We start from the raw sequence: 23,978 nt of genomic DNA on the forward strand, positions 1-23,978 counted from the left end.
GAATGAAATTTGGCCAAGAGAAGAGAAACTAAATACTCTGATTTTTATTTAACTTTCAAGAGCTTAAGGAACCAATTACACATAAAATTATTTCTTGCCCCACTGGTGCTACCACTTGATAAAATAGTTGACTAAATATGCTATTAATTTACAAATTAATTCCTTAGCTTTCCAAATCCTCAATTATTATAGTCTATAAATACACATAAAGTGACTAATCAGAAATATTCTGAAAACCAAACTGTCAAGGAATGCCAAGATTCCATTTTAGGCAATCTGACTTGGTAAAGAACATTGCTCCATGGGTCATTTCTCCAGGGATAACTCAAACCAAAGGAAAAGAAACATGGCTACATTCATTTATCACTACAACTGTACAGTGTCCAATGGGAAGCTTTCAATCAAAGACTACAGGAAAATGAATTTCTAAAAATTGTGACCCATAGTTTTAACAAAAATCTCAGCTAAAGTTTAAAAAAACAAAAACAAAAACAAAAACCGGTCTTTCCATTAATTACAATTAGCTGAAGTGTCACTGAGGACTTTTTACCAAATTTATTGTGTCATGGACTCATAGAACATAAAATAGTTCAAAACACAAAGGTGATCAATTAGCATTTCTATTAGAAATTAAACAAGAATATGCTTATTTTCTTGAATCAGTTTCCAAGTAAGAAGATAAAAAAAAAATTGACAGAAAGATGAGAAAACTTTGTGCTTCTTACCTTCATAAGCTCTAGCACATAAATCATCTGTAGTCCCATAGATCTTCCATCTGCTCCATAAACCTGATCCCTTGTAAAGCATCATATTCTTTTCTTGTCTATTGCCATAGTTAAAAAATAAATCATGTCCGTGGATCCCCAAAAGTGTGTCATTTCTGCACTCCCATTTCTGCAAGTCGCTTCTCAAGTCGCAGGTATAAAGAGTGACAGGAACCCAATCCGACGGTGATGGCACGCCCAAGCATAATTTAAAGGCAACACTCATAATCTGGAATTCAGACACCCACTGGAATTTCTGTGCTTCGTTCTCCGGGTTGCACAGTGCTGTTTGGACTGCACTGGGGCTTATTGCTTCCACACAGCGCTTATGATCGTCATTATATATTAAAAACTGCCTATTGTCTGTTTAAAAAAAAAAGAAGAGAAAAAGAATGTTTAAGTGGATACCTGCAAGAAAGACAATATTTAAAGCAAAAGATCCCACCTTTCCATTTCCCTCAAGACTTAAGATCACAGGAAGAGGGGTGAAGTTGTCTCTGCCTGAACCAGCTGGGCTCCCTCTGGGGAATCCCTGAGGCTAGAGAAACTGGGTTGAGGGGGTATGTGGCTACCAGCAACCATTCATTATAAGGAGCATTAGGAAAAGGACTGCCTTCAATGCACACCAATTGTAATGGAGTAAACATAAACAGTAGATAATAAGAAAAGAAATAATACCCATCAGAGAAAAGAGAATCTGAATGTGCATACAATAACCAATAAAATTAAATACATGTATATCCTGAAATAAAATTTTAAACTCTGACTCACCCCTTCCTTCCTTGAGATAGATGAAACTTACACGTAATTATTCTAATTATAACAGTAGGGAGGTTTTCATAACTTAAAAAAAGTTATTTTAGGAAACTGTACTTTCATTTTATGTCCAGCAAATTTTTGAACTAAGTGCTTTCTGGATAGCCTAGGTCTGGCCTACAAGGGAAATTGTTTGGTTTCCCTTCCAGGAATCTACCATTAGAGATAAGTTAGTATCTGTATATACTTTTACCTGTGATTCATGGGAATATACTCAATCTCACCATTGTACAACAAAAAGATACAACAATAAATTTAAAAGTATAATCATTTGTGAAGTTTGAATACAGTTTAAATAATTTTTTATATTATGATATTTAAGGTAATACTTCTAAGACTAACTTTCTAAATAATGGCTTTTTTATGCTTTTGATTTGGGGTTAATGATTTAAATAAATATGTATAGATGGTTTATGCTTATAATACATAGCTGCTGGCTGGCAAAATTCAACTTCCTCCTGATGGAAAGGAGAAAAAAAGTATCTGGTAAGCATATTTTTTTCCTTAAATCACAACTGAATTCATGTAAAAGTTCTTTCTTTTTTTAAAAAAAAACTAGACAAATGAAAGACACTGTTTTAATTTTGTGACATAAATGTAAATTAAATACTTCTAGCGAAATTTTACTAAATTCTTTTACTTAAACGGTTCTTTCAAAATGAACCGGTAGTATTGCAGACTCTTGAGGGTCTGACTAAATGAACTTATTATTTTAAATCAAATCAACCTAGTGAAATATTACAAGGTAATAACAGTACCACTAGCAGTCCTTCACTGTTTACAAAGCGCAGTCCTTTACTGTTTACAAAGCACTTTCTCAGCCATATTCTATTTACTGTCTTCAGCACCCTTCTGAGATTAGCACCACTTAAACGCTGAGGTCAGTTCTTGGACCATCAACTCAGACCTTATAATGAATCTTTGCCTCAAAAGATTATTTTCTCTCACCACACTTCTGTATCTGCTCTTGCCCCACACTTGTTAGGGACCTTTTGCCTCTATCTTGTCTGAAGTTCCTAATTCGGTGCTACTTCCTGGGATGGGTTCCTCATTTCTGCTGGTATGATTTCTTGTAATCGGCATTCAATAGAGACTGAATTCAGAACATATGCTTCTGTTGGCTTCCTTGGAATTGACATCTGTCAACCCTACATGCAATGCCAGACTGAATCTCCTCCCATCTAGCTGAACTGCTGCCCAGGCTTGATCTAATTTTGTTACTGCCCTTGTCCTAGCAAAGTGGTTTTCATCCTTTTCATCTCATGGAACATACAAACTAAAAAAAAAAAAAAAAAAAAAAAAGGTATAATTTTGATTGATTTACAAAAACAGACAAACAAACAAGTAAAAATAATAGTGATTACCTATCTTTTTTGCTCCAAAGTGACTTTTTGAAAAATCAGGTGCCTATATAAGGATTTCTGGTACCAAGAACTAACCAATCAGACTCAATCTTATTATGCAACGTGATCAATAAGATTCAACTCTATTATATAACCTATATATCTATGGTTCAAGACAACATATTCACATCAAATAGCTATTGTGTTGATTGTTGTCATTTTTTTACTTGACAATCTAAGGAAAAGAGGTCAGTACCCCTGACTAAATCATCAGATATTGCATGTTTTAAAAATTCTTGCAGGTACTAGGCCGGTTGGCTCAGCGGTAAAGTGTTGGCCTGGCATGTGGAAGTCCCAGGTTTGATTCCCAGTCAGGGCACACAGTCAGAAGAAGTGACCATCTGCTTCTCCATCCCTTCCCACCCCCCTCTTCTCCTCTTGCAGCCATGGCTCGAATGGTTCAAGCAAGTTGGCCCCGTGCACTGAAGATGGTTCCATAAACTTGCCTCAGGTGCTAAAAATAGCTCAGTTGCTCGAACAATGGAGTTGTGGCCCCAGATGGGCAGAGCATCACCCCATAGGGGGCTTGCTTGGGTGGATCCCAGTTGGGGCACATGTAGGAGTCTGTCGGTCTGCCTCCTACTTTTCACTTAATAAAAAAAATTCTTGCAGCACATTGGTCGATGATTGCTATCTTAGCATAAGAAAATGAGTACTGCACTGGCAATAAAATTAAAATTTTAGTAATACACTGTTTTGTTCACAATAAAACATGGGAAACCAGAAAATAAAAAGTTTTTTTAAATTACTATGATAATTTACCACACACAAATGTAAATCTAAGCTTCTCTAATCTAAAAAGGTAATAAATTCTGAAAACTTTGTCATATACATCTAAAACTCAACTATACTACCTTTACATTAAATCTGTGTTTGCTATCCACATACGAAAACACTACCTGGTCTTACCTTCCACTTTTCAGAGAATTTACTTAGTAATATCTCATCATCAATAATAAATATATCTTCTATGCATCAAACATTTGATTGTATTGTCAAGTACCCAACACTTACTAACTGCCCAAATTCAGTCAACCAGCTAGCTAGTAATCAATCATTAAGGAAAGGTGCTTGAAAGTCTTTATGCACAAATAGTGTTCCTCTTTCAGAGGTTTTTATACTTATTTGACTTCTATTTCACGTACTTAGTTTTCATCTGTAATTTCATCTTAATTTTGTTCTAAATATGATGCTATTTGATGTACAAACATTCAGTCTTCTCTTTTTCATTAATGGTACCATCATTCTCCTATAAGCCAAAACTTTAGGATCATTCTGGAGCAGACTCTACTGGCTCTACCCCAAAATATACTGTTAATTTTTCATGTCAATGTGGCTAGGTCACAGTACACACGTATTTGGTCAAATTCCAGTCTAGATGTTGCTGTAAATTTTTTTAAAGATAAGATTAACATTTAAATCAATAGACTTTGAGTAAAGTAGATTATCTTCCATACTGTGGGTGGGGTCTCATCCAGTTAAGATCTTCAGGGAAAACGGACTGAGGTCCCTGAAGAAAAGGAAATTCTACCTCTGGATTGCTTTTGGACTTGAACTGAAATATCAACTCTTTCTTGAGTTTCCAGCATGCCAGTCTACCCCTGTAGATTTTGGACTTGGCAGCCTCCATGATTGCATAAGCCAATTTCTTAAAATAATTATTTCTTGAATGAAAGGAAGGAAGGAAGGAAGGAAGGAAGGAAGGAAGGAAGGAAGGAAGGAAGGAAGGAAGGAAGACATATAGATACACACACACACATTCTATTTCTATTTCTCTGGAGAACTATATACCCTAATCTATCCTTTACTCACCATCTCCATTGCCACAACCCTAGACCAACCCACCATGGTCTTGCTCTGTTCTTCCTTTCTTTGAAATGGAATCATCAAAGAAGATAATGCCTGATCTCCCAGTTTCCTGGACAAGACTAATCTAACTTGTCAATTGATTCCAAACAATAAAACAACTGACAAAACAAACTAATGTAATAAGTGTCTCTCACTAGCTATACTTAACTTTCAGTTTATTCAATCTCTTTAGAAGATTATGATGTGAATATCTAAGAATAAATTTGTTTTCTTTTTCTTCTACCTTTGTGGAGGAGTTTTCTAGGTTGGGAGGAGATTTAATTTTTAACTACATTGCTCCAATAATTTATTTATTTTTATTGGTTTTAGAGAGAGGAAGAGAGAGAGAGAGAGAGAGAGAGAGTGAGAAACATCAACTTGCTACTCCACCCATTTATATGCATTCATTGGTTGATTTTGTATGTGCCCTGACCCGGGATCAAACCCATAACTTTGGTGTATGAGGATGACACTCTAACCAACTGAGCTATCCAGTCAGCATTACCCCAATGATTTAAACCCTTCAGAAGTATGCTACTGGCCCTGGCCAGATAGCCCACTTGGTTTGAGCGTCATTGGAACCTGCCGATATTGCAGGTTCAATACCTCGTCAGGGCACATACACAAATCAACCAATGACGACATGAAATGAGTGGCACAACGAATTGATGTCTCTCTCTCTCTCTCTCTCTCTTTCCTCTCTCTCTAAAACCTTTTCTTAAAATTTTTTAAAAAGAGTATATTCCTGTACACAGGAAGAAATTACCAGGCGACCCCTCTGTCCCAGCCTCGCCTTGTCTTGCTCTCCCCACCAGCTCCAGCCACAGCCTCTTCACACCTCGAGCTCATTTTCACTTTAGAAGTTTTATATTTCAAGTTTCCTCTTCATGTGAGGCTCATTAAGGACCCAGCTAATGTTATTCCTTCACAAGCTGACTATTCTCATTTTAATTTTATTCTCTAAACAATATTCATAATCATCTTTTAAAAATTCTTCTTTAAAATTTTTATTTACTTATGTTTTGTCTGTGTCTTCCTCCTGGAGTATAAATTCCATGAGTAGAAAGACTGTCTTTCTGGCTCAATGCTGCAGTCTCTTTCTTTGTAGCATAATAATCTCTCAGCAAATAACAGTCAAATAAATGGAAGAATATTTATTAAATCTGAAGCATCTTCCCTAGCAACCTAGATACATTATTTTCTTTAATAATTCATTACTGATAATAGGTCTACTGAATATTACTTTCCCCCTGGAAGTTTATATGTACCGAAGAGCAATTTATAACTGTTTACGCTTATGAAAGAACTACTTGGAAATGAAAAGCTTCTTTTTCAATATAAACTTATCTCTTCTTGTTTCCTTTATTTATCTTTGACACTAGGAAGCAGTGCAGGTTTGATATTGCCTTTGCCAGACAATACAAGGAAATGTAAAATTATCATTTTATGGTCTTACATTCATACATCATTCTTCTCCCCAACTAGTCAACACGTAGTTTTGCTTTTATCATTGTTTCTGTGCAGTGTCTCTGATTTAAAATGTCATGCTTCTTCCTTTTAAAGTGATTCAAGGCCTTGACCAAAAAGCAGCCTTTGGTATTTTTGCCACTTATGAACCACACTCATGTTTCATAGCAACATGTATAAATACTCTACCTTTTTTTTTTTTAAGATTTTATTTATTCATTATAGAGAGGGGGAGAGAGAGAGAAGGGGGAAGAGCAAGAAGCATCAACTCCCATATGTGCCTTGACCAGGCAAGCCCAGGGTTTTGAACCGGCAATCTCAGCGTTTCCAGGTTGACGCTTTATCCACTGCGCCACCACAGGTCAGGCCTAGTCTACCTTTTTTGTTTAGACTAATTATGTTATCAAAGAAACACTGCAAAGAAACTCAGCAAATAACAGTTGGGTAGCTAGAGTGATTTATCTGCAATCTTGTGTATGGACTCGAATGTATGTTTCCTCTTTTGTTTAGTACCCATCCAAAATTTATTTACAGAATTAAAGAGATCTTCCTTCCAACTTAACTCTATCTTAACTAATCTCACATCCAGTTTTCAATAAGTATGTGCTAGGTACCATGACCCCCTCCTCTTCCACGATTTCCTGGGATGGCCTTCCAAAGAAACTACTTCATTCAAATCACTGTCAGAGGTCAGCATCTTAAGTAACCCAAGCTAAGAAATCTATGAGCCTGTCAATAAATGTAAAATCTACATATGTGTCCCTAAAGAACTGAAATTAAGTGAAAAACAAATATTTACCATGCAGATAATGTGTGTGTGTGTGCAAAAAAACAACAACAAAAACAAAATCCACTGTGCCAAGTGCTGGGGGCAGGGAAGGCTAGGACCACAGTGCTAAGTCTTGCAACAATGAACAAAAGATTAAAGGTAAAACACAATTATTTTATTTTTCACTTCAGTCCTTCATTCATTCATCAAATATTCAGAGAACCTACTATTTTAAGTCACTGCAATTGGCAATTTGGGGAGATACAAATATGAATTAATATGGATGTGACCTCAAGGAGAAAAATAGAAGCCGCAAGTAAGAAACTGCCAATTTCTTAACCAGATAGAAGGTGACAGAAGACGTACTAAAAGGTGGCTAGTAACACCTACCCATCTTTCAAGGGGCTGTTGTAAGGATCCAATTAAGGATTTGAAAGTGATCAATTAATGCGATTAAGGTTCTGAAAGTGCTCTGTGATTTTTATTTGGTTTCTAATTGGAAGACTTTGTCTTCAAATTCTTTCTTCTTTTAATGTCACTTTTAATCCTTTTTGAAAGGGCCCTTGTCCTCTTATCTCCTCCTACTCTCACTTTTATTCCACCTAATTTTCACTATTTTCTCCCAAGGGCCAACCTAATCATAAGATTTTTTCATCTACCAGTGCTTGATGGTAGCCAAGAGATAAGAAATCATTACCGTTCTCATTTTGACATCAGTTTTACTTCCTCTCTGATATGCACTACTTCAGAAGCTACACGTTCCTTGATTCAACTCTTCTTGTGGCCTCTGTGACCTAGTTCTCCCTTAGTCACTCAAGGTACTGTCTCAGAGGCAAGGTTATAGGTTGCAAGCATTGAAGGATACCTACGATCCCTAGCTCCCTTGTCTTTAACTAAGATTGAGCACTTTTCATTAAAATTCACATTTAACCTGTGATGACTCTTCCTACTTAGAAATTACATCCAATACCCTTAGAAGACATTGAAATGTCATGAAATTGTATTTTTACTTATATCTGCAATATCTCTCCATACACAGATCTCCCATCTCTGACTATAGAAAAATCAGATGTAGCCTGACCCGTGGTGGCGCAGTGAATAAAGCATCAACCTGGAATGCTGAGGTCACCAGTTTGAAACCCTGGGCTTGCCCAGTCAAGGCACATATGGGAGTTGATGCTTCCTGCTCCTCTCCCCTTCTCTCTCTCTCTCTCTCTCTCTCTCTCCCCTCTCTAAAATGAATAAAGTCTTAAATAAATTTTTAAAAAATCAAATGTAGTTTGCAACAATAACAAGAAAAATAGACAAATCTAAGAGCAATCCAAAAAGAAAAACAAGAACTTGGTTTTGCTCAACAACTGCAAATAAAGAAAAATTGGAATATTATAAGAAAAAGCTTGTGAAAACTAGTAAGGGAATGGTAGTGGGGAACTGTTCTTTGAAGTAATCCTAGATTAATATTAAAACAATCAATTATTCATTCAGCAAATATGCATTGCTTCTTTTTAATAGAACTTCCCGTTGGAAGTTAGGAATTCTGAGCACTAAAAAGGTTGTTCCACTAACTAGTTGTGATACCCTGGAAAGATTACTTAACCAGCCAGGACCTCAGTTTTTCTACCCATAAACCAAGAAGGCTGAGTGCAACATGGGCCGATACAAAGATTTTTAAAAAATGTTTCTTTCCACTCTCACTGGCTAGTGAGAACATGTTGTGGCATCTCTGCCCCCAGGGGCATCACACTGGTAGTTTGAAATCAACCTTGTTGGGAGTGTTATACTATGGAAATCAGTAAATGCCACAAATCAGTGCTTTTATTTTCCTTCTGAGATCCAACTGTTCAGTTTATCAACACAACCTTGACAGTGAGCCGAACCATCCCATTTCAAGCTAAACTTCTCTGCTGTGGCCAGTCCCTGTGTATAAACAACTCTCACTGTATCTCTACTTAGACTGTCCCCTCTGAGGTATGAATGCAGTTCTTCCCGCTAAAGATATAGCAGGGCAAGAAGAAGATTCGGAAGGGAGAGTGGCTCCCTGTGTTAAACTTGGCCTCCTGGCTGTGACATGGACGCTCGTGGTGCTGATGAGGTAGGAAGCTCTCAGGGAGGGGACAGGAAGGGTTCTGGGTGGAAAAGAAATAAATTTCGAGGAAGAAGGGAGATCTTTTCATGGATCTTCTCAATACATCTAGAGCCAGGGCAGGGGATTCTGAGGATTCACACATCTTTCTAAGCAGGTACTCTGCTTTTATTCAGACACGTCTGATCATATACCACTTAAGCCCCGCCCCCAAAAAAGGACAGAAAAAAACCCATAAAATAAGAATTATAGGCTCAAAAAATAAAAAAGATACTGGAAGGGGCCCCCTTACCCACGTTTTTGTTTTGTTTTGTGACAGAGACAGAGAGAGTAACAGATAGGGACAGACAGGAAGGGAGAGAGATGAGAAGCATCAATTCTTTGTTGAGGCATCTTAATTGTTCACTGATTGCTTTCTCATATGTGTCTTGACTAGGAGGCTACAGAAGAGCAAGTGACCCCTTGCTCAAGCCAGTGACCAATGGGCTCATGGCTATGATCCCCCTCTCAAGCCAGCGACCCCATGCTCGAACTGGTGAGCCTGCGCTCGGACCAGTGACCTCAGGGTTTCAAACCTGGGTCCTCTGCATTCCAGTCTGATGCTCTATCCACTGCACCACTGCCTGCTTAGGCTGTTTGTTTGTTTGTCTGTCTGTTTTTATTCTCTAAACAAATCTGCGGCCCCTCCCTGTTTCTCCCATATTTGTACCTATCAAGAGGAAGACATTCACCAGACTAAGGTATCCTGCTCTCTGAAGGAGGGAAAAATTCTTAAGCAAACTGAGAAACGCTTTTTTTCCACAAAGCATTAACAGTTAGTTTAAAGAAAATTAGGAGCTGTATTTGTGCTGCCCATCCTGGTACCCATAGCCCTGGTCTACAACACACTTGATAGAAGACCAATCTTAATTGAGATGCTCTCTAAATATAGAATGCACTCTGGGTTTTGAAATTTTTTTAATTTTTATTTTATTTATTCACTTTAGAGAGAAGAGAGAGAGAGAGAGAGAGAGAGAGAGAGAGAGACAGGGGGGAGGAGCTGGAAGCATCAACTCCCATATGTGCCTTGACCAGGCAAGCCCAGGGTTTTGAACCGGCGACCTCAGCATTTCCAGGTCAACGCTTTATCCACTGTGCCACCACAGGTCAGGCTGGGTTTTGAAATTTTAATTTTTAATATTCACTAAAAATATTTTGGATATATTGGATTAGATAAAATACATTCATAAAAACCAGTGTCACCTCTTTTTTTCTTTTTCTAATGTGGCAACATAATGTGGCCTATTATGTTTCTGTTGTGCTAAGCTGACACAACCCTTGAACTAGTCACCCAGCTTCTATTTGAAGATCTTTAATGACAGGGAACTTTCTCCTAAGCAAACTATTCTATCTGAGACAACACACCCTTACAAGATTTGCTCTGCTTTTAGTCTTAACCTATGGGGTCATGAAGAAAATCCTCTTGCACAGAACAGACTTTCACGACCGACGCAGCGGCGATGTCTAAGCCCAAGCTGCTGCCTTCCCACCCGCTCCACGCAGCACCACTTCCGTTGACTTGGTAAGGAGCTCTGTAGCCAAGACTAAGGTGAAATTGCTCCTCAGGCTCCAGGATCTTTCCTTAGCATTGTTTCCTGAGAAAAGTCTCCTTAAACATTTAATATATTGCTTTCGTTGGACAATTAATTACTACTATGGAAAACAATTCACTGCTTTAAATAGTTAACATTGATGAAGGCAATACCATGGTCTGTACTATCTTCTAAACATTTACTCATTGAAGCATCGCAACCACGGGTGGGGCAGGTAATACTAAGCTCCCCATTTTATAGAGAAACCGAAGCACAAAGAAGTGAAGTATCTTCGTAGCAGGATGTAACCCATACTGCCTTCGCTTGCGTTTCTATAATCGGTACTTCATGCTCATTACGATTTTCCGCGATCCAACACTCTCTCCCTGAAAAACTTCCCGATTATATGGGAGCTTCGGTCTCACCCGGGTCCCCGCAGCCCTGCCCTCACCATTTCAGCCGTTCGTGGAGGGCCATTGGCACGGTGGCCGTGTTTGGGGATCTGGGAGAAATGAGGAGGGATGGGGAACCAAATATTCAAAGTTGGCATCCCGTAACTCAAAAGAGCTGGGAGCTTTCTAACATTTTTTTTAATAACTAAATAGCATGAACTGATAAAATAACAGAAAGTTATCATAAATTACAGGGGGAAATGGCACATCCAGGCAATGAGTCTGGAAAGTTATCTTTAATCCTTAAAGCCTTTGTTTTCTAAAATGAGACAAATATCTACTAAATGTCTGTTTACTTTTTATTGTGACAATTTTAAATAAAACACTTTCATATCAATTTTTAGGAATATAATTCTTTTAAAATATTTGATTTTGAATCACAAGACTATGCATTCTTTAATAAAGATTCTTTATAATCAGAAAAGAGAGGGAGAGAGGGAACTGGGAATAAAAATTCTCCCAGGCACTCTTTATTCTGAAGTTTAAGCAGGTTAAGCGATTTTAAACTGGTGTGCTGCAAATATTTTTAAAACATGCAACACCTGACTATTTAGACAAGGGCACTGACTTCTTTTCCCTTAATTGTCAAAGAAAAAAACATTACAACAGCCAACACAACAATAGCCATTTGGTGTGATTAATCAAAATTATACCTAATTATTTGTCAGATTTGCAAAAAAAAGTATTTTCAGGGTGCCACAGTATTTTAGTAATTAGTTTATGTGTGCCATGAGATGAAAAAGGTTAAAAATGACTAGTCTAGATAAACAGCAAAGAGACGCAATGATGTCTTTGAGGACCTGAAAAGCTCTGAATCTGTTCTTCATGAGTATTCTCCAGTCTCAAAAAAAGAAACAAAAAAAAAAGAGAAAAATGAAATAAAAAGAATCAGTTTGAACAACTTAGACTACAGGTAAGGATGAACTTTCTAGCAATAAAGACTATGAATGATTAAAATGGTTCACAGGGAAAAAAAGACAAATTGTGGAAATCACAAGGATATATATGTTGGGGGTTAGCTAGAAATACTGTGAAATGAAAATGAGAATGCACAAACCATAGGAGAACTCCCTCAGAGAATAAGCAGGGAAGGAACAATGGGAGATGACAGGTGTCAGGAAGACACGGGTTCCTTGGGGCTCAGGGCCCCCCTGACTGAAGAAGCAGTGCCCCCCCTCCCCCCAGCGCAGCCTTCAGGCCTGTTGTTCAGGTAGAGGCAGCAAGTGTCCTCCCAAGAGCTGGTGGGACAGAGGAGTTTTCTTTCCTCCTCACCACAGATATTAAAAGGAATCTATATACACTGACCCCCCAAAAAGAAGGTGTGCCAGAGACCCCAGGCCCCAAATCAGAAAGCTTCTACCCCATGGCTGACTTACCCAACAGCTGCATGGCAAGTGGAATGAGAGACAGGAAAACCAGGAGCAGGGACAGCCGCATGGCCCAGAGTTTATCCTTTGCTTCCAGGGATGGAGAGGAAGGGGTAGAAAAGATCCAAAACCAGGAGGGCGCTGGCTGCCCCCTTCCCCTACTCAGTTCTCAGAGCAGCCCTGCTGAAAAGAAGGGTAGAGGAAGCTCTGGCTTTTAAAGGGCTTCTGAAATTAGGGAATCCAATAAGGAGATATCCTGTCACATGAGGGCGGTTGGAAAAACAGGAATTCAAAGTTACAACTTTGCTTGGTAAGCTAACTTCTGAAAAGAGCAGACACAGAGAGAGGGGAGAAGGGGACGCATGTGGAAGAAGGGTAAGGAAGGGGGGAGGGGAGAGGGCGATGCTGAGAGAGGAGGAGCAGGGTTGGCCTGCTGGGAGGGCAGAAGTGAAACAGTTTGGGACCTCACATCCTTCTCAGATGGGGCTGTGTGGGGAGCAAGCTGGAGGCCATTACCTGGGCAGGAATGCTGAGGCAGCTCCAGGAAGCAGCTGAATCTAGGGTCCCTGAGCAGACAGCTCCCACTCCACAAGGACAGAAATGGCAGTTGCTAAAAAGGACAATTTATGGTAGGAACATCTTAACTGTTGAACTCAATCACCATCAGTCTCTGTATTCAGTGCTTATAGTATCTTTTTTTCTTAGAAAGCTTCAAAAGAAACTGTTCACATGAGTTTTGTTACTTTCACTAGCAGACTAGTGTAGCAAAGGCTAAGACCTAAGGGAATTACTGTAAGGCCAAGAGAAAGAAAGATCTAGAAGTCTTTCTTTTGTAAGTTCTGGAGGAAGCCAGAGAAAACATCAACAAGAGATGTACAATATAAGCCCTTACCAGTGTCATTTAGTATTATAAATGCTCATTATGTACTTCAGGAATGAATACTCTAACAGTTGAAAATGCTAGAAATGATTGTTCCTGAATGATAAAATTCAGAATTAGTGAAAGAGGGTAGAGGGGGAATAGATGGTGATGGAGGGAGATTTGGCTTAAGATGGTGAACATACAACGCAATATACAAATGATGTAGATTTGATTTTGAATATTTGTGCAGTTTAAACCTGTATAAGTTTAATAACCAATGTCACTCTAATAAAGTCAATAAAAAATTTAAAAACAAAACAAAACAAAAAAAAGATGTACAATAAAGTTTTGCTGCCCAGCCTCACTCATAGTCATAGTGATTCTCATTGAATCAAAAAAGACAGATGAAATATTTTCTTTAAAAAAAATTTTAAAAAGTAACAAAAGATAACAAATCTATCATTAAGCACAGTATTGACCCCTAAACATCTATTTTGTTATTTTTCGGAAGTAAAACATGAATTAAGAATATTTGGAATAAGATATTAGTAATTAGATAGGTAACCCACAATTGGAACAATGGAGAATGTTAGCAATTCAAAAAGAAGCTGCTAGAAATGTATTTTTTAAAATTTTACTGGATAGTTTATCTTCAAGCAGAAAGCTCCAAGATTCACTATCTTTGTGATAAAATTATAAACTTTTCTTCCTAATAAATGTGTTATCATCCTCTCACTGGTTTGTTTTTGTTTTTAACATTCTAAATTTAAGATTATTCTGACAGAAGGGAAAAGACAGTGAAAATGTAGAACACAAGATAAATTGTTTCTTTTTTATTAAGCTTATGCTTAGCTGACAAAAAATGTTGGTTACAAAACATCAACATTTCTTTCTAAAACATTGCTTCACTGATTTCTCATGAAAAAAAAAAGTATTTCAAATGAGTCATTCACAGCTTTTAAAGGTAAATTCATTCTATAAATTCGAAAATTTTGGCTTAACTTGGATTTATGTCAATTTCAGAAGCAACTAAAAATGTATTTGAATTCTCTACACTCACATTCAGGGTGTTTTTGTTTTTGTATTACACAAATGTGTCACAGGGCCAAGTAGAATCAGGGTTAAAATCCATGACTTCAAAACAAAAGAAAGCCAACTATCTAACAAAAACAAAAACAAATTTACTCGCAAACTTGACTTCACTGAAACAAAGATTTATCAGGCTAGAAGAGTGGCAACCAGTTAATTCCACCTAAACAACTATTGACCTGATGGGAACTGCCTGAAGTAACTATTTGGGACTCTGGGCTCTGGTAGGAAACTTGGAGCATCCAGTGGAGAGCTTGATGAGGAGGCCGGTACATGTTGGTGATTTTCAATCTCTCCCTGTGGTAGCAGCTGCCATCTTCCATTCCCCAGCTGTGGCAGGTGGCGGTGAGGGTGGCAGACTGAGTTTCTGGTACAGCTGGCTGGAAATAGGGGGGACAATAAAGGCCTTGTCCTCCAAATATCAGAGTTGTGTGTTCTGGAAGACCTAAAAATGATAAAACTTTTAGAAGAAACCATCAGGAAATATCTTTATGAGACAGCATTTGGTAATTTTTTATTTTATATCAGTGATCTCCAGCCCCCGGGCCACGGACTGGTATCGGTCTGTGGGCCATTTGGTACCGGTCCACAGAGAAAGAATAAATAACTTACATTATTTCCGTTTTATTTATATTTAAGTCTGACCGATGTTTTATTTTTTTTAAATGACCAGATTCCCTCTGTTAAATCCATGTAAGACTCACTCTTGATGCTTGTCTCGTAAGTTTGACAATTATATTTAAAAATACCACAGTTTTGGCCCTGGCCGGTTGTCTCAGTGGTAGAGCGTCAGCCTGGCGTGCGGGGGACCCGGGTTCGATTCCCGGCCAGGACACACAGGAGAAGCGCCCATTTGCTTCTCCACACCCCCCCCTCCTTCCTCTCTGTCTCTCTCTTCCCCTCCCGCAGCCAAGGCTCCATTGGTGCTGGGGATGGCTCCTTGGCCTCTGCCCCAGGCGCTAGAGTGGCTCTTGTCGTGGCAGAGCAACGCCCGGGAGGGGCAGAGCATTGCCCCCTGGTGGGCGTGCCGGGTGGATCCCGGTCAGGTGCATGCGGGAGTCTGTCTGACTGTCTCTCCCCGTTTCCAGCTTCAGAAAAATACAAAAAAAAAAACCCTAAAAAAAATAGATAAATTGAGCTTTATTCAAATTAAGAGTCTGTGTATCAAGAGCCACTATCAAGAGAATGAAAAGACAATCCACAGAATGAGAGAAAATATTTGTAAATCATATATCTGATGAAGAATTAATATCCCTAATATATAAAGAAGGTCAACTCAACAGCGCAACAGCAACAAAAAAGCCCTTGTGCATTGCTGATGGGAATGTAAAATGGTAGAGCCACAGTGGAAGACAGTTCTGCAGATCCACAGAAAGTTAAACAGAGCTGCCATATGACCCAGCAATTCCCCCCTTCTAGGTATATACCCAGTAGAAATGAAAACAGGAGACTCAAACAGATATTTGTACACCAATGTTCATAGTGGCATTTATTTATTGTAGCCAGAAGATAGAAGCAACCCAAGTGTCTATCAACCAATGAATGGATAAACAATTTGTATAGTATATGAATGGATGGGTGGATGGATATGTATACTGGGATATTATGTAGCTATGAAAGGTATTCTGATACCTGCTATATAACATGTACAACCTTGAAAATATTATGTGAAGTGAAAGAATTCAAACACAAAAGAACAAATAGTCTATGATTCCATTTATATGATGTATGTAGAATAGGCAAATTCATAGAGACAGAAAGAATAGAAGTTATCAGGATCTGGTGGGGGAAGGAAGAATAATGTTATTGTTTAATGGGTACAAAATTTCTGTTTGGGATAATAAGTTCTGAAAAAGAATAGTGGTGGAAGTTCATACATTTTGAAATACTTAAAGCCACTGAATTGTTCATGTAAAAATGGTAAGTTTTATGCAATGTATATTTTACCATAATAAAAATAAAATCCAACTCCTACCATCCTCTTTATACACTTCTGCTAAGTTTCAGTTCTGGATTTTGCTTAGTTATTGATGAGGAAGTTTGTTTTTATCTAGTATTTTCTTCAAGCTAAAGAAGTATTTCTATAAAATAAAGAAAACCCTCATCTTTTAAATTTACAAGGCACTTACTAAACTTTCATTTCCTCTTAGACATTCTCTTTCGCAAATGTTGTACACCTCACACCCACTCAATTCCATGTAAGATGAATTTAGTAAACCTTTTGCCCTGAAATAGTTCCAAACAAATTACCACAACAAATTCAATCTTTTAAAACTGGTAAACTGGTGATGGATGCAGAAGTTTGTTTTGCTCAAGCCTATTTTTTAGTGGGCAAATTTGCACAAATGGTGTCAAGATCATTTTGACTCAGAAGGAAGAAGATATAAGGAGGCAGCTAAATAAAATTTTAAAAACTTAAAAGATGGAATTTGTTCTAATTCTTTGCATTTTCCAATTCTTACCAAAATATATCTAAACACCTATAAGGCACTTGCAGTTCTATGGAACTGCAAACCTTTGTGTTGGATTATTTATCTAAACTTTGTCTTTAATTATAATTCTCTTCAAATAATATATTTAGGTCTATTGCAGTCTCCTGTATTTGTATCAAGACAATTTGAAGGGCCTGTGAGTTTTGTGGTTTTGTAATCAGTGCTATATTTCTTTTGGCATGGCATATATCTTTATAACATACTTATTTATCTTTATAAAATGATTTAATTAGAATGTTATTTGACCCATTTACTATTTGAAAAAACTTTAAGGTTAGGATAAAATATATATGTATATATTGTGATCTGAAAATTACCTAAGCTTCATAGAAATCAAGACACAACAAAAGTCAGGCTGCTTCTTCAAAACTACACTAAATATGTAATGTTACCTATAATTTTAAGCAATTTAGGGAGTAAATTTAGCATTTATTCACTTAAATATTCTTGAAAATATATTCTTTTTTAAAACAAGAACTACAACCCTGGCCAGACAGCTCAGTTGGTTAGAACATCGCATGGAAGCTTAGAGGTTGCTGGTTTGATCCCCAGACAGAGCAATACAGGATCAGATTAATGTTCTTGTCTCTCTCTCTTTCTCTCTCCCTTCCTCTCTCGCTAAAATCAATAAAAATAAAAAAATATAGCCACAAATTTTTAAAAAATACATTGTACAAAAAAAGGCATTTCTTAAAAATCCATTAATATTCCTATTTCGATACAAGAATATGAGGTTTTTAATAGGCACATACTGAAAATTAAGATTTTTGTACGTATAAATGTAAAGTTTCACAGCAAATATTGCTATAGTAAATATTATCCTCAAAAACCATATAAAATTATATTGTGATATAGTTAGGGCAATATTACTTTTTAAAAAGTCTTTATATTTAGAGCAGTTTTACATTTACAATAAATTGAGAAGGCACAGAAAGTTTTCATATACTCCTTGCCCCCAAATATGCAGAGCCCCCCCCCATTATCAGCATCCTCTGTCCTCTGCCTCTTCTTCCCTCCCTGCCACATCCCCACCACTGATATTTGTATCTGTAGAGTTTTGCCTTTTACAGGATCATATTGTCTGAATCATATCATGTGCAACTTTTTCATATTGGCTTCTTTCATTTAATGATGTGTAGTTAAGTTTCCTCCATGTCTTTCATAGCTTGATTGCTCATTTCTTTTTAGCTCTGAATAATATTCCACCGTCGAAATGACCAGTTTATTTATCCATTCACCTACTAAAGGACATCTGGCTTGCTTCCAAGTTTTGGCAATTATTAATAAATCTGCTAAAAACATCCATGTTCATTCAGGTTTTTGTATGCACTTCAGTTGCCACCTCCTTTGGGTAAATACTGTGGAGTCTCATTGCTAGATGGCATGGTTAAGAGTATGTTAGTTTTACAATAAACTGTCAAGCTGTCTTCCAAATTAGTTGTGCAGTTTTGCATTCCCACCAGCAATGAATGAGAGTTCCTGTTCTTCCTCATGCATTTAGTGGTGTGTGTGGTTTTTTTTGTTTGTTTGTTTGTTTGTTTTTTGTATTTTTCTGAAGCTGGAAACGGGGAGAGACAGTCAGACAGACTCCCGCATGCACCCGACCGGGATCCACCTGGCACGCCCACCAGGGGCAACGCTCTGCCCACCAGGGGACGATGCTCTGCCCCTCCGGGGCGTCGCTCTGCCGTGACCAGAGCCACTCTAGCGCCTGGGGCAGAGGCCAAGGAGCCATCCCCAGCGCCCGGGCCATCTTTGCTCCAATGGAGCCTTGGCTGCGAGAGGGGAAGAGAGAGACAGAGAGGAAGGAGGGGGTGGGGGTGGAGAAGCAAATGGGTGCTTCTCCTATGTGCCCTGGCCGGGAATTGAACCCGGGTCCCCCGCACGCCAGGCCAATGCTCTACCGCTGAGCCAACCGGCCAGGGCTGTGTTTTGGTTTTGACCATACTAATTGGTATGTAATGATGTCTCATTGTTTTAATTTACATTCTCCTCATCACATATGTATAGAGCAACTTTTTGTATTCTGTTTGATGGTTTTCTGTTTAGATCTTTTGCCCATTTTTAAATTGGGTTGCTTGTCTTTTTATTGTTGTTTTAAGAGTTTTTTGTGTTTGCATACAGTATCAAATATGTCTTTTGCAAATATTTTCTCCCAGTCTGTAGTTTCTTCTAATTCTTTTGTTATTGTCTTTCACAAAGCAGGTTTTTAATTTGAATGATGTCCATTTATCAGTTACTTCTTTTATAAATCATGCCTTTTGTATTATATCTAAAAAGACATCACCATTACCAAGGTTATCTAGGTTTTCTCCTATGTTTTCTTCTAAGGAGTTTTGTGTTTTCCACTTATATCTAAGATCCATCTTGACTTAATTTTGTGAAGGGTTTATCATCTGTCTATAGATTCATGTATTTTGCTGGATACAAATATCCAGTAATTTCAATACTATTTGTTAAAAGATTATCTTTTGTACATTTTGTTAATTTTGCTCCTTTATCGAAGATCATTTGCTATATTTACATGGGTCTATTTCTGGTTTCTCTATTATGTTTCATTGACCTGTTTGCCTACTCTTTTGCCAATACCATACTGTCGTTAGCTTTATAATACCATTCCTGTGGCTTTATAATAAGTCTTGAAGTCAAATAGTATCAATTCTCCAACTTGTCCTTCTCTTTCAATGTTGTGTTAACTATTCCAGATCTTTTGTCTCTCCATACACACTGTAGAATCAGTTTATCAAAGTTCAGACAAACACTCAGATTTTGATAAGAATTTCGTTAAATCTGTAGATCAAATTGTGAAATCCTGACCATATTTAGTTTCCTTATCTATGAACATGGAATGTCTCTCCATTTATTGAGTAATCCTTTGATGTCTTTCATCTGAGTTTTGTGGTTTTCTTTATATAGATCTTTACACATTTTGTTAAATGTATATTTAAGTATTTCATTTTGGGGTTTTTATTTCAAATTTCACTTGTTTATTTTTGGAGTATAGGAAAACAAATTCACTTTTGTATATTAATCTTGTATCCTGAAACCTTGCTGTAATCCCTTATTAGTTTCAGGAGGTTTTTGTTAATTCTTATGTTAATTCTACATAGACAATCATGTCATTTGTAAACAAAGACAGGATAATGCCTTTTTCTTTTTCTTTTTTTTTTAATTTTTTTTTTATTCATTTTAGAGAGGAGAGGGAGAGACAGAGAGAGAGAGAGAGAGGAGAGACAGAGAGAGAGAAGGAGGGGAGGAGCTGGAAGCATCAACTCCCATATGTGCCTTGACCAGGCAAGCCCAGGGTTTCGAACCCGCGACCTCAGATAATGCCTTTTTCTAATCTGTATGTTTTTTATTTCCTTTACTTGCCTTATTGAATTATGAAGAACTTCCAATATGATGTTTTAAAGTAGTGTGGTGAGAGGGGATGTCCTTGCCATGTACTTGATCTTAGTGAAAAAAGTTTAAATTTATCACCATTATGTATGATGTTAGCTGTAGGGTTTTTGTCAATAGTTTTTATTCATTTAAGAAAGTTCCTCTCTAGTTTCCTGGGATATATAGTTTTTAATCATTAATGGGTGTTGGATTTTTTCAAATGTATTTTTCTGCATCAATTGATATAATCATGTCATTTTTCTCTTTTCACCTGTTGATGTGTTAGATTACATTAACTGATTTTCAGATGTTGAACAAGATTTGCATCTATGAGATAAATCTCACAATTAAGTGAGATATAATCCTTTTTATATTTTTTTGGATTTCATTTGCTAATATTTTGGTGAGGATTTTTGCATAATGTTCATGAAAGATAAGGGTCTGTAGTTTTCTTTACTTGTAATGTGCTTGCCTGATTTAGTATTAGGGTAATGTTGGTCTCATGGAATGAATTAAGATATATTCCCTCCTCCTCTGTCCTCTTAAAGAGAAATTGCAAAAATTTGTATAATTTCTTCTTTAAATGTTTGGTAGAATTCATCATTAATACCATCTGGGCTTAGTGCCTTCCATTTTGAAAGATTATTAATTGTTGATTCAATTTCTTTAATAGGTATAGACCTATTCAGATCATCTCTTTCTTCTTGTGTGAGTTTTGACACATTGTGTCTTTCAAGGATTTGGTCTATTTCATCTAGTTTATCAAATATATAGGTATAGAGTGGTTCATGTTATTTATTATTGTTTTACTTTAAAGGAGATCTTTAGTGATCTCATTTCTAATATTACTAAGTTGTGTCTTCTCTCTTTCTTAGCCTGGCTTGAGCCTTATCAACTTTATTAGTCTTTTCAAATAAACACTTTTTGTTTCATTGATTTTTTCTAGTGATTTTTTGTTTTCAATTTTATTGGTTTTTGCTCTAATACCTTTTATTACTTTTCTTCTCTTACTTGGTATTTAATTTCCTCTTCTTCTAATTCTATAAGATGAAAACTTAGGATATTGATTTTACATCTGCTTTCTTTTCTAATATATGCAATGGATACTATAAATATTTCTCTAAACACATCTTTTATTGTTTCCCCCAAATTTTGATGTTTTTAATTTTCACATACTCCAAAATATATTCTAATTATTTTGAAATTTCTTCTTCAACACTTGTGCTATTTAAAAGTGTATTGTTTAATCTTCATGTATTTTGGTATATTTCTGTTCTTTTGGTTATGGATTCCTAGTTTAATTCTATTACAAAAGCAAGCATTGTGTGATTCCTACTTATTTAAAGTTGTTAAAGTGTGTTTTATGGCCCAGAATGTGGTTGATACTAGTGAATGTTCCATATAAGCTTGGGAACAATTTATATTCTGCTGTTATTAGATGAACAAGTCTACAGATACCAATTATATCCAAATCATTGATGGTGTTCAGCTTACCTATATCCTTACTGACTTGCTGCCAACTGAAATTGCCAGTTTCTGGGAGGAGTGGATTTATGTATTTCTTTTTGAAGTTATCAGTTTTGCCTCATATACTTTGATGCTTTTTTGCTAGGCACACACATGTTAAGAATTATGTCATTTTAAAAAATTAACTTCTTTATTATTGTGGTGACATTGATTAAGAAAATTATATAGGTTTTAGGTGTACAATTATATAATACATCATCTGTATATTGTATTGTGTTCATCACTCCAAGGCAAGTCTCCTTCTCTCACCATTTATTTCCCTTATATTCTCTTCTACCTCTCCACACCCTCTTTTCCCTCTGGTAATCACCACACTTTTTTCTATGTCTATGAGGGTTTTTTTTGTTGTTGGTTTTTTGTGTTTTTTTATTTTTTTTATTTTTTAGAGTTCACTTTTTTTATTTTTTTTATTTATTCATTTTTAGAGAGGAGAGAGAGAGACAGAGAGAGAGAGAGAAGGGGGGAGGAGCTGGAAGCATCAACTCCCATATGTGCCTTGACCAGGCAAGCCTAGGGTTTCGAACCGGCGACCTCAGCATTACCAGGTCGACGCTTTATCCACTGCGCCACCACAGGTCAGTTGGGTTTTTTTTTTTTTTTTGCTTAATCCCTTCACCTTTTTCACCCAGTTTCCCAATCTTCTTCCCCTCTGACAACTGTCAGTCTGCTCTCTGTATTTATAGTCTGTATCTATTTTGTTAGTTTATTTTATTCCTTAGATTTCACATATGAGTGAAATCATATGGTACCTGTCTTTCTCTGACTGGCTTATATCACTTACCATAACGCTCTTGAGGTCTATCCATGCTGTAAAAAAAGAATAAGATTTCCTTCTTTTTATGACCAAGTAGTATTCCTTTGTTCGTATACACCACAGCTTTTTTATCCATTCTACTGATGGATACTCAAACTGCTTCCAAATCTTGGTTATTGTAAATATATAATCTTGCAATGAACATAGGGGTGCATATACTTTTTCAAATTAGTGCTTTGGGTTTCTTTGAATATAGTCCCAGAAGTGGAATTGCTGGGTCATAAGGCAGTTCAATTTTTAGTTTTTTGAGGTAACTCCATACTGCTTTCCACAGTGCCTACACCAGGGGTCCCCAAACTTTTTACACAGGGGGCCAGTTCACTATCCCTCAGACCGTTGGAGGGCCAGACTATAAAAAAAACTATGAACAAATCCCTATGCACACTGCACATATCTTATTTTAAAGTAAAAAAACAAAACGGGAACAAATACAATATTTAAAATAAAGAACAAGTAAATTTAAATCAACAAACTGACCAGTATTTCAATGGGAACTATGCTCCTCTCACTGACCACCAATGAAAGAGGTGCCCCTTCCAGAAGTGCAGCGGGGGCCGGATAAATGGCCTCAGGGGGCCGCATGTGGCCTGTGGGCCGTAGTTTGGGGACTCCTGGCCTACACCAAGCTGCATTTCCACCAACAGTGCACAAGGGTTTCTTTTTCTCTTCATCCTTGCCACCACTTGTTGTTTGTTGATTTATTGATGATAGCCATTCTGACAGGTATGAGGTGATATCTCATTGTGGTGTGTTTTTTTCCAAGTGAGAGGAGGAGAGATAGATAGATTCCCGCATGCACCCCAACCAGCATCCACCTGGCAACCCCTGTCCAGGACAAATGCTCTGCCCATCGGGGCCATGCTCACAACTGAGCTATATTTTTTAGTACCTTAGATGAAGCGTTGGGGGCCAATGCACTCAAACCAACAGAGCCTTGGTTGTGGGAGGGGAAGAGAGTGAGAAAGAAGGGAGAGGGGAAGGGTCGAGAAGCAGATGGTCGCTTCTTCTGTGTGCCCTGACCAGGAATCGAACCCGGACATCCACATCAATGCTATACCACTGAGCCAACCAGCCAGGGCCATAAATGAACTTTTTAAAATGTATCTTTCCTACAACTAACTTTATGTGAGCCTGACACTAAATGAAGACATAGTTACCAGCTGAGCTCCAAATATTGCTTGAAATGAAGTACCATATAGCCCACTACCTGTCCTGCCAGTTTTTTGCATGTATACTTTTATATAGCAGAAAAGCAAGCTTTTTAAAGGTGAGA

General features: G+C 37.3%; 1 protein-coding gene across 1 annotated transcript in view; it reads right to left on the reverse strand.

The window, feature by feature from the left end:
- The window catches only part of MRC1 (mannose receptor C-type 1), a 91,393-nt gene extending 78,527 nt beyond the window's left edge, over positions 1 to 12,866 (reverse strand). The window contains exons 1-2 of the mRNA XM_066279099.1: positions 12,550 to 12,866; positions 726 to 1,127 (exon numbers count right to left, since the gene is read on the reverse strand). Of these exons, the coding sequence (XP_066135196.1) occupies positions 726 to 1,127; positions 12,550 to 12,610 (463 nt within the window). The 5' untranslated portion in view covers positions 12,611 to 12,866. The remainder of the gene's footprint in view (positions 1 to 725; positions 1,128 to 12,549) is intronic.
- Positions 12,867 to 23,978: the final 11,112 nt, after the last annotated feature.

Source organism: Saccopteryx bilineata, chromosome 5, assembly GCF_036850765.1.
Source record: "Saccopteryx bilineata isolate mSacBil1 chromosome 5, mSacBil1_pri_phased_curated, whole genome shotgun sequence".
Lineage (NCBI taxonomy): Eukaryota > Metazoa > Chordata > Mammalia > Chiroptera > Emballonuridae > Saccopteryx > Saccopteryx bilineata.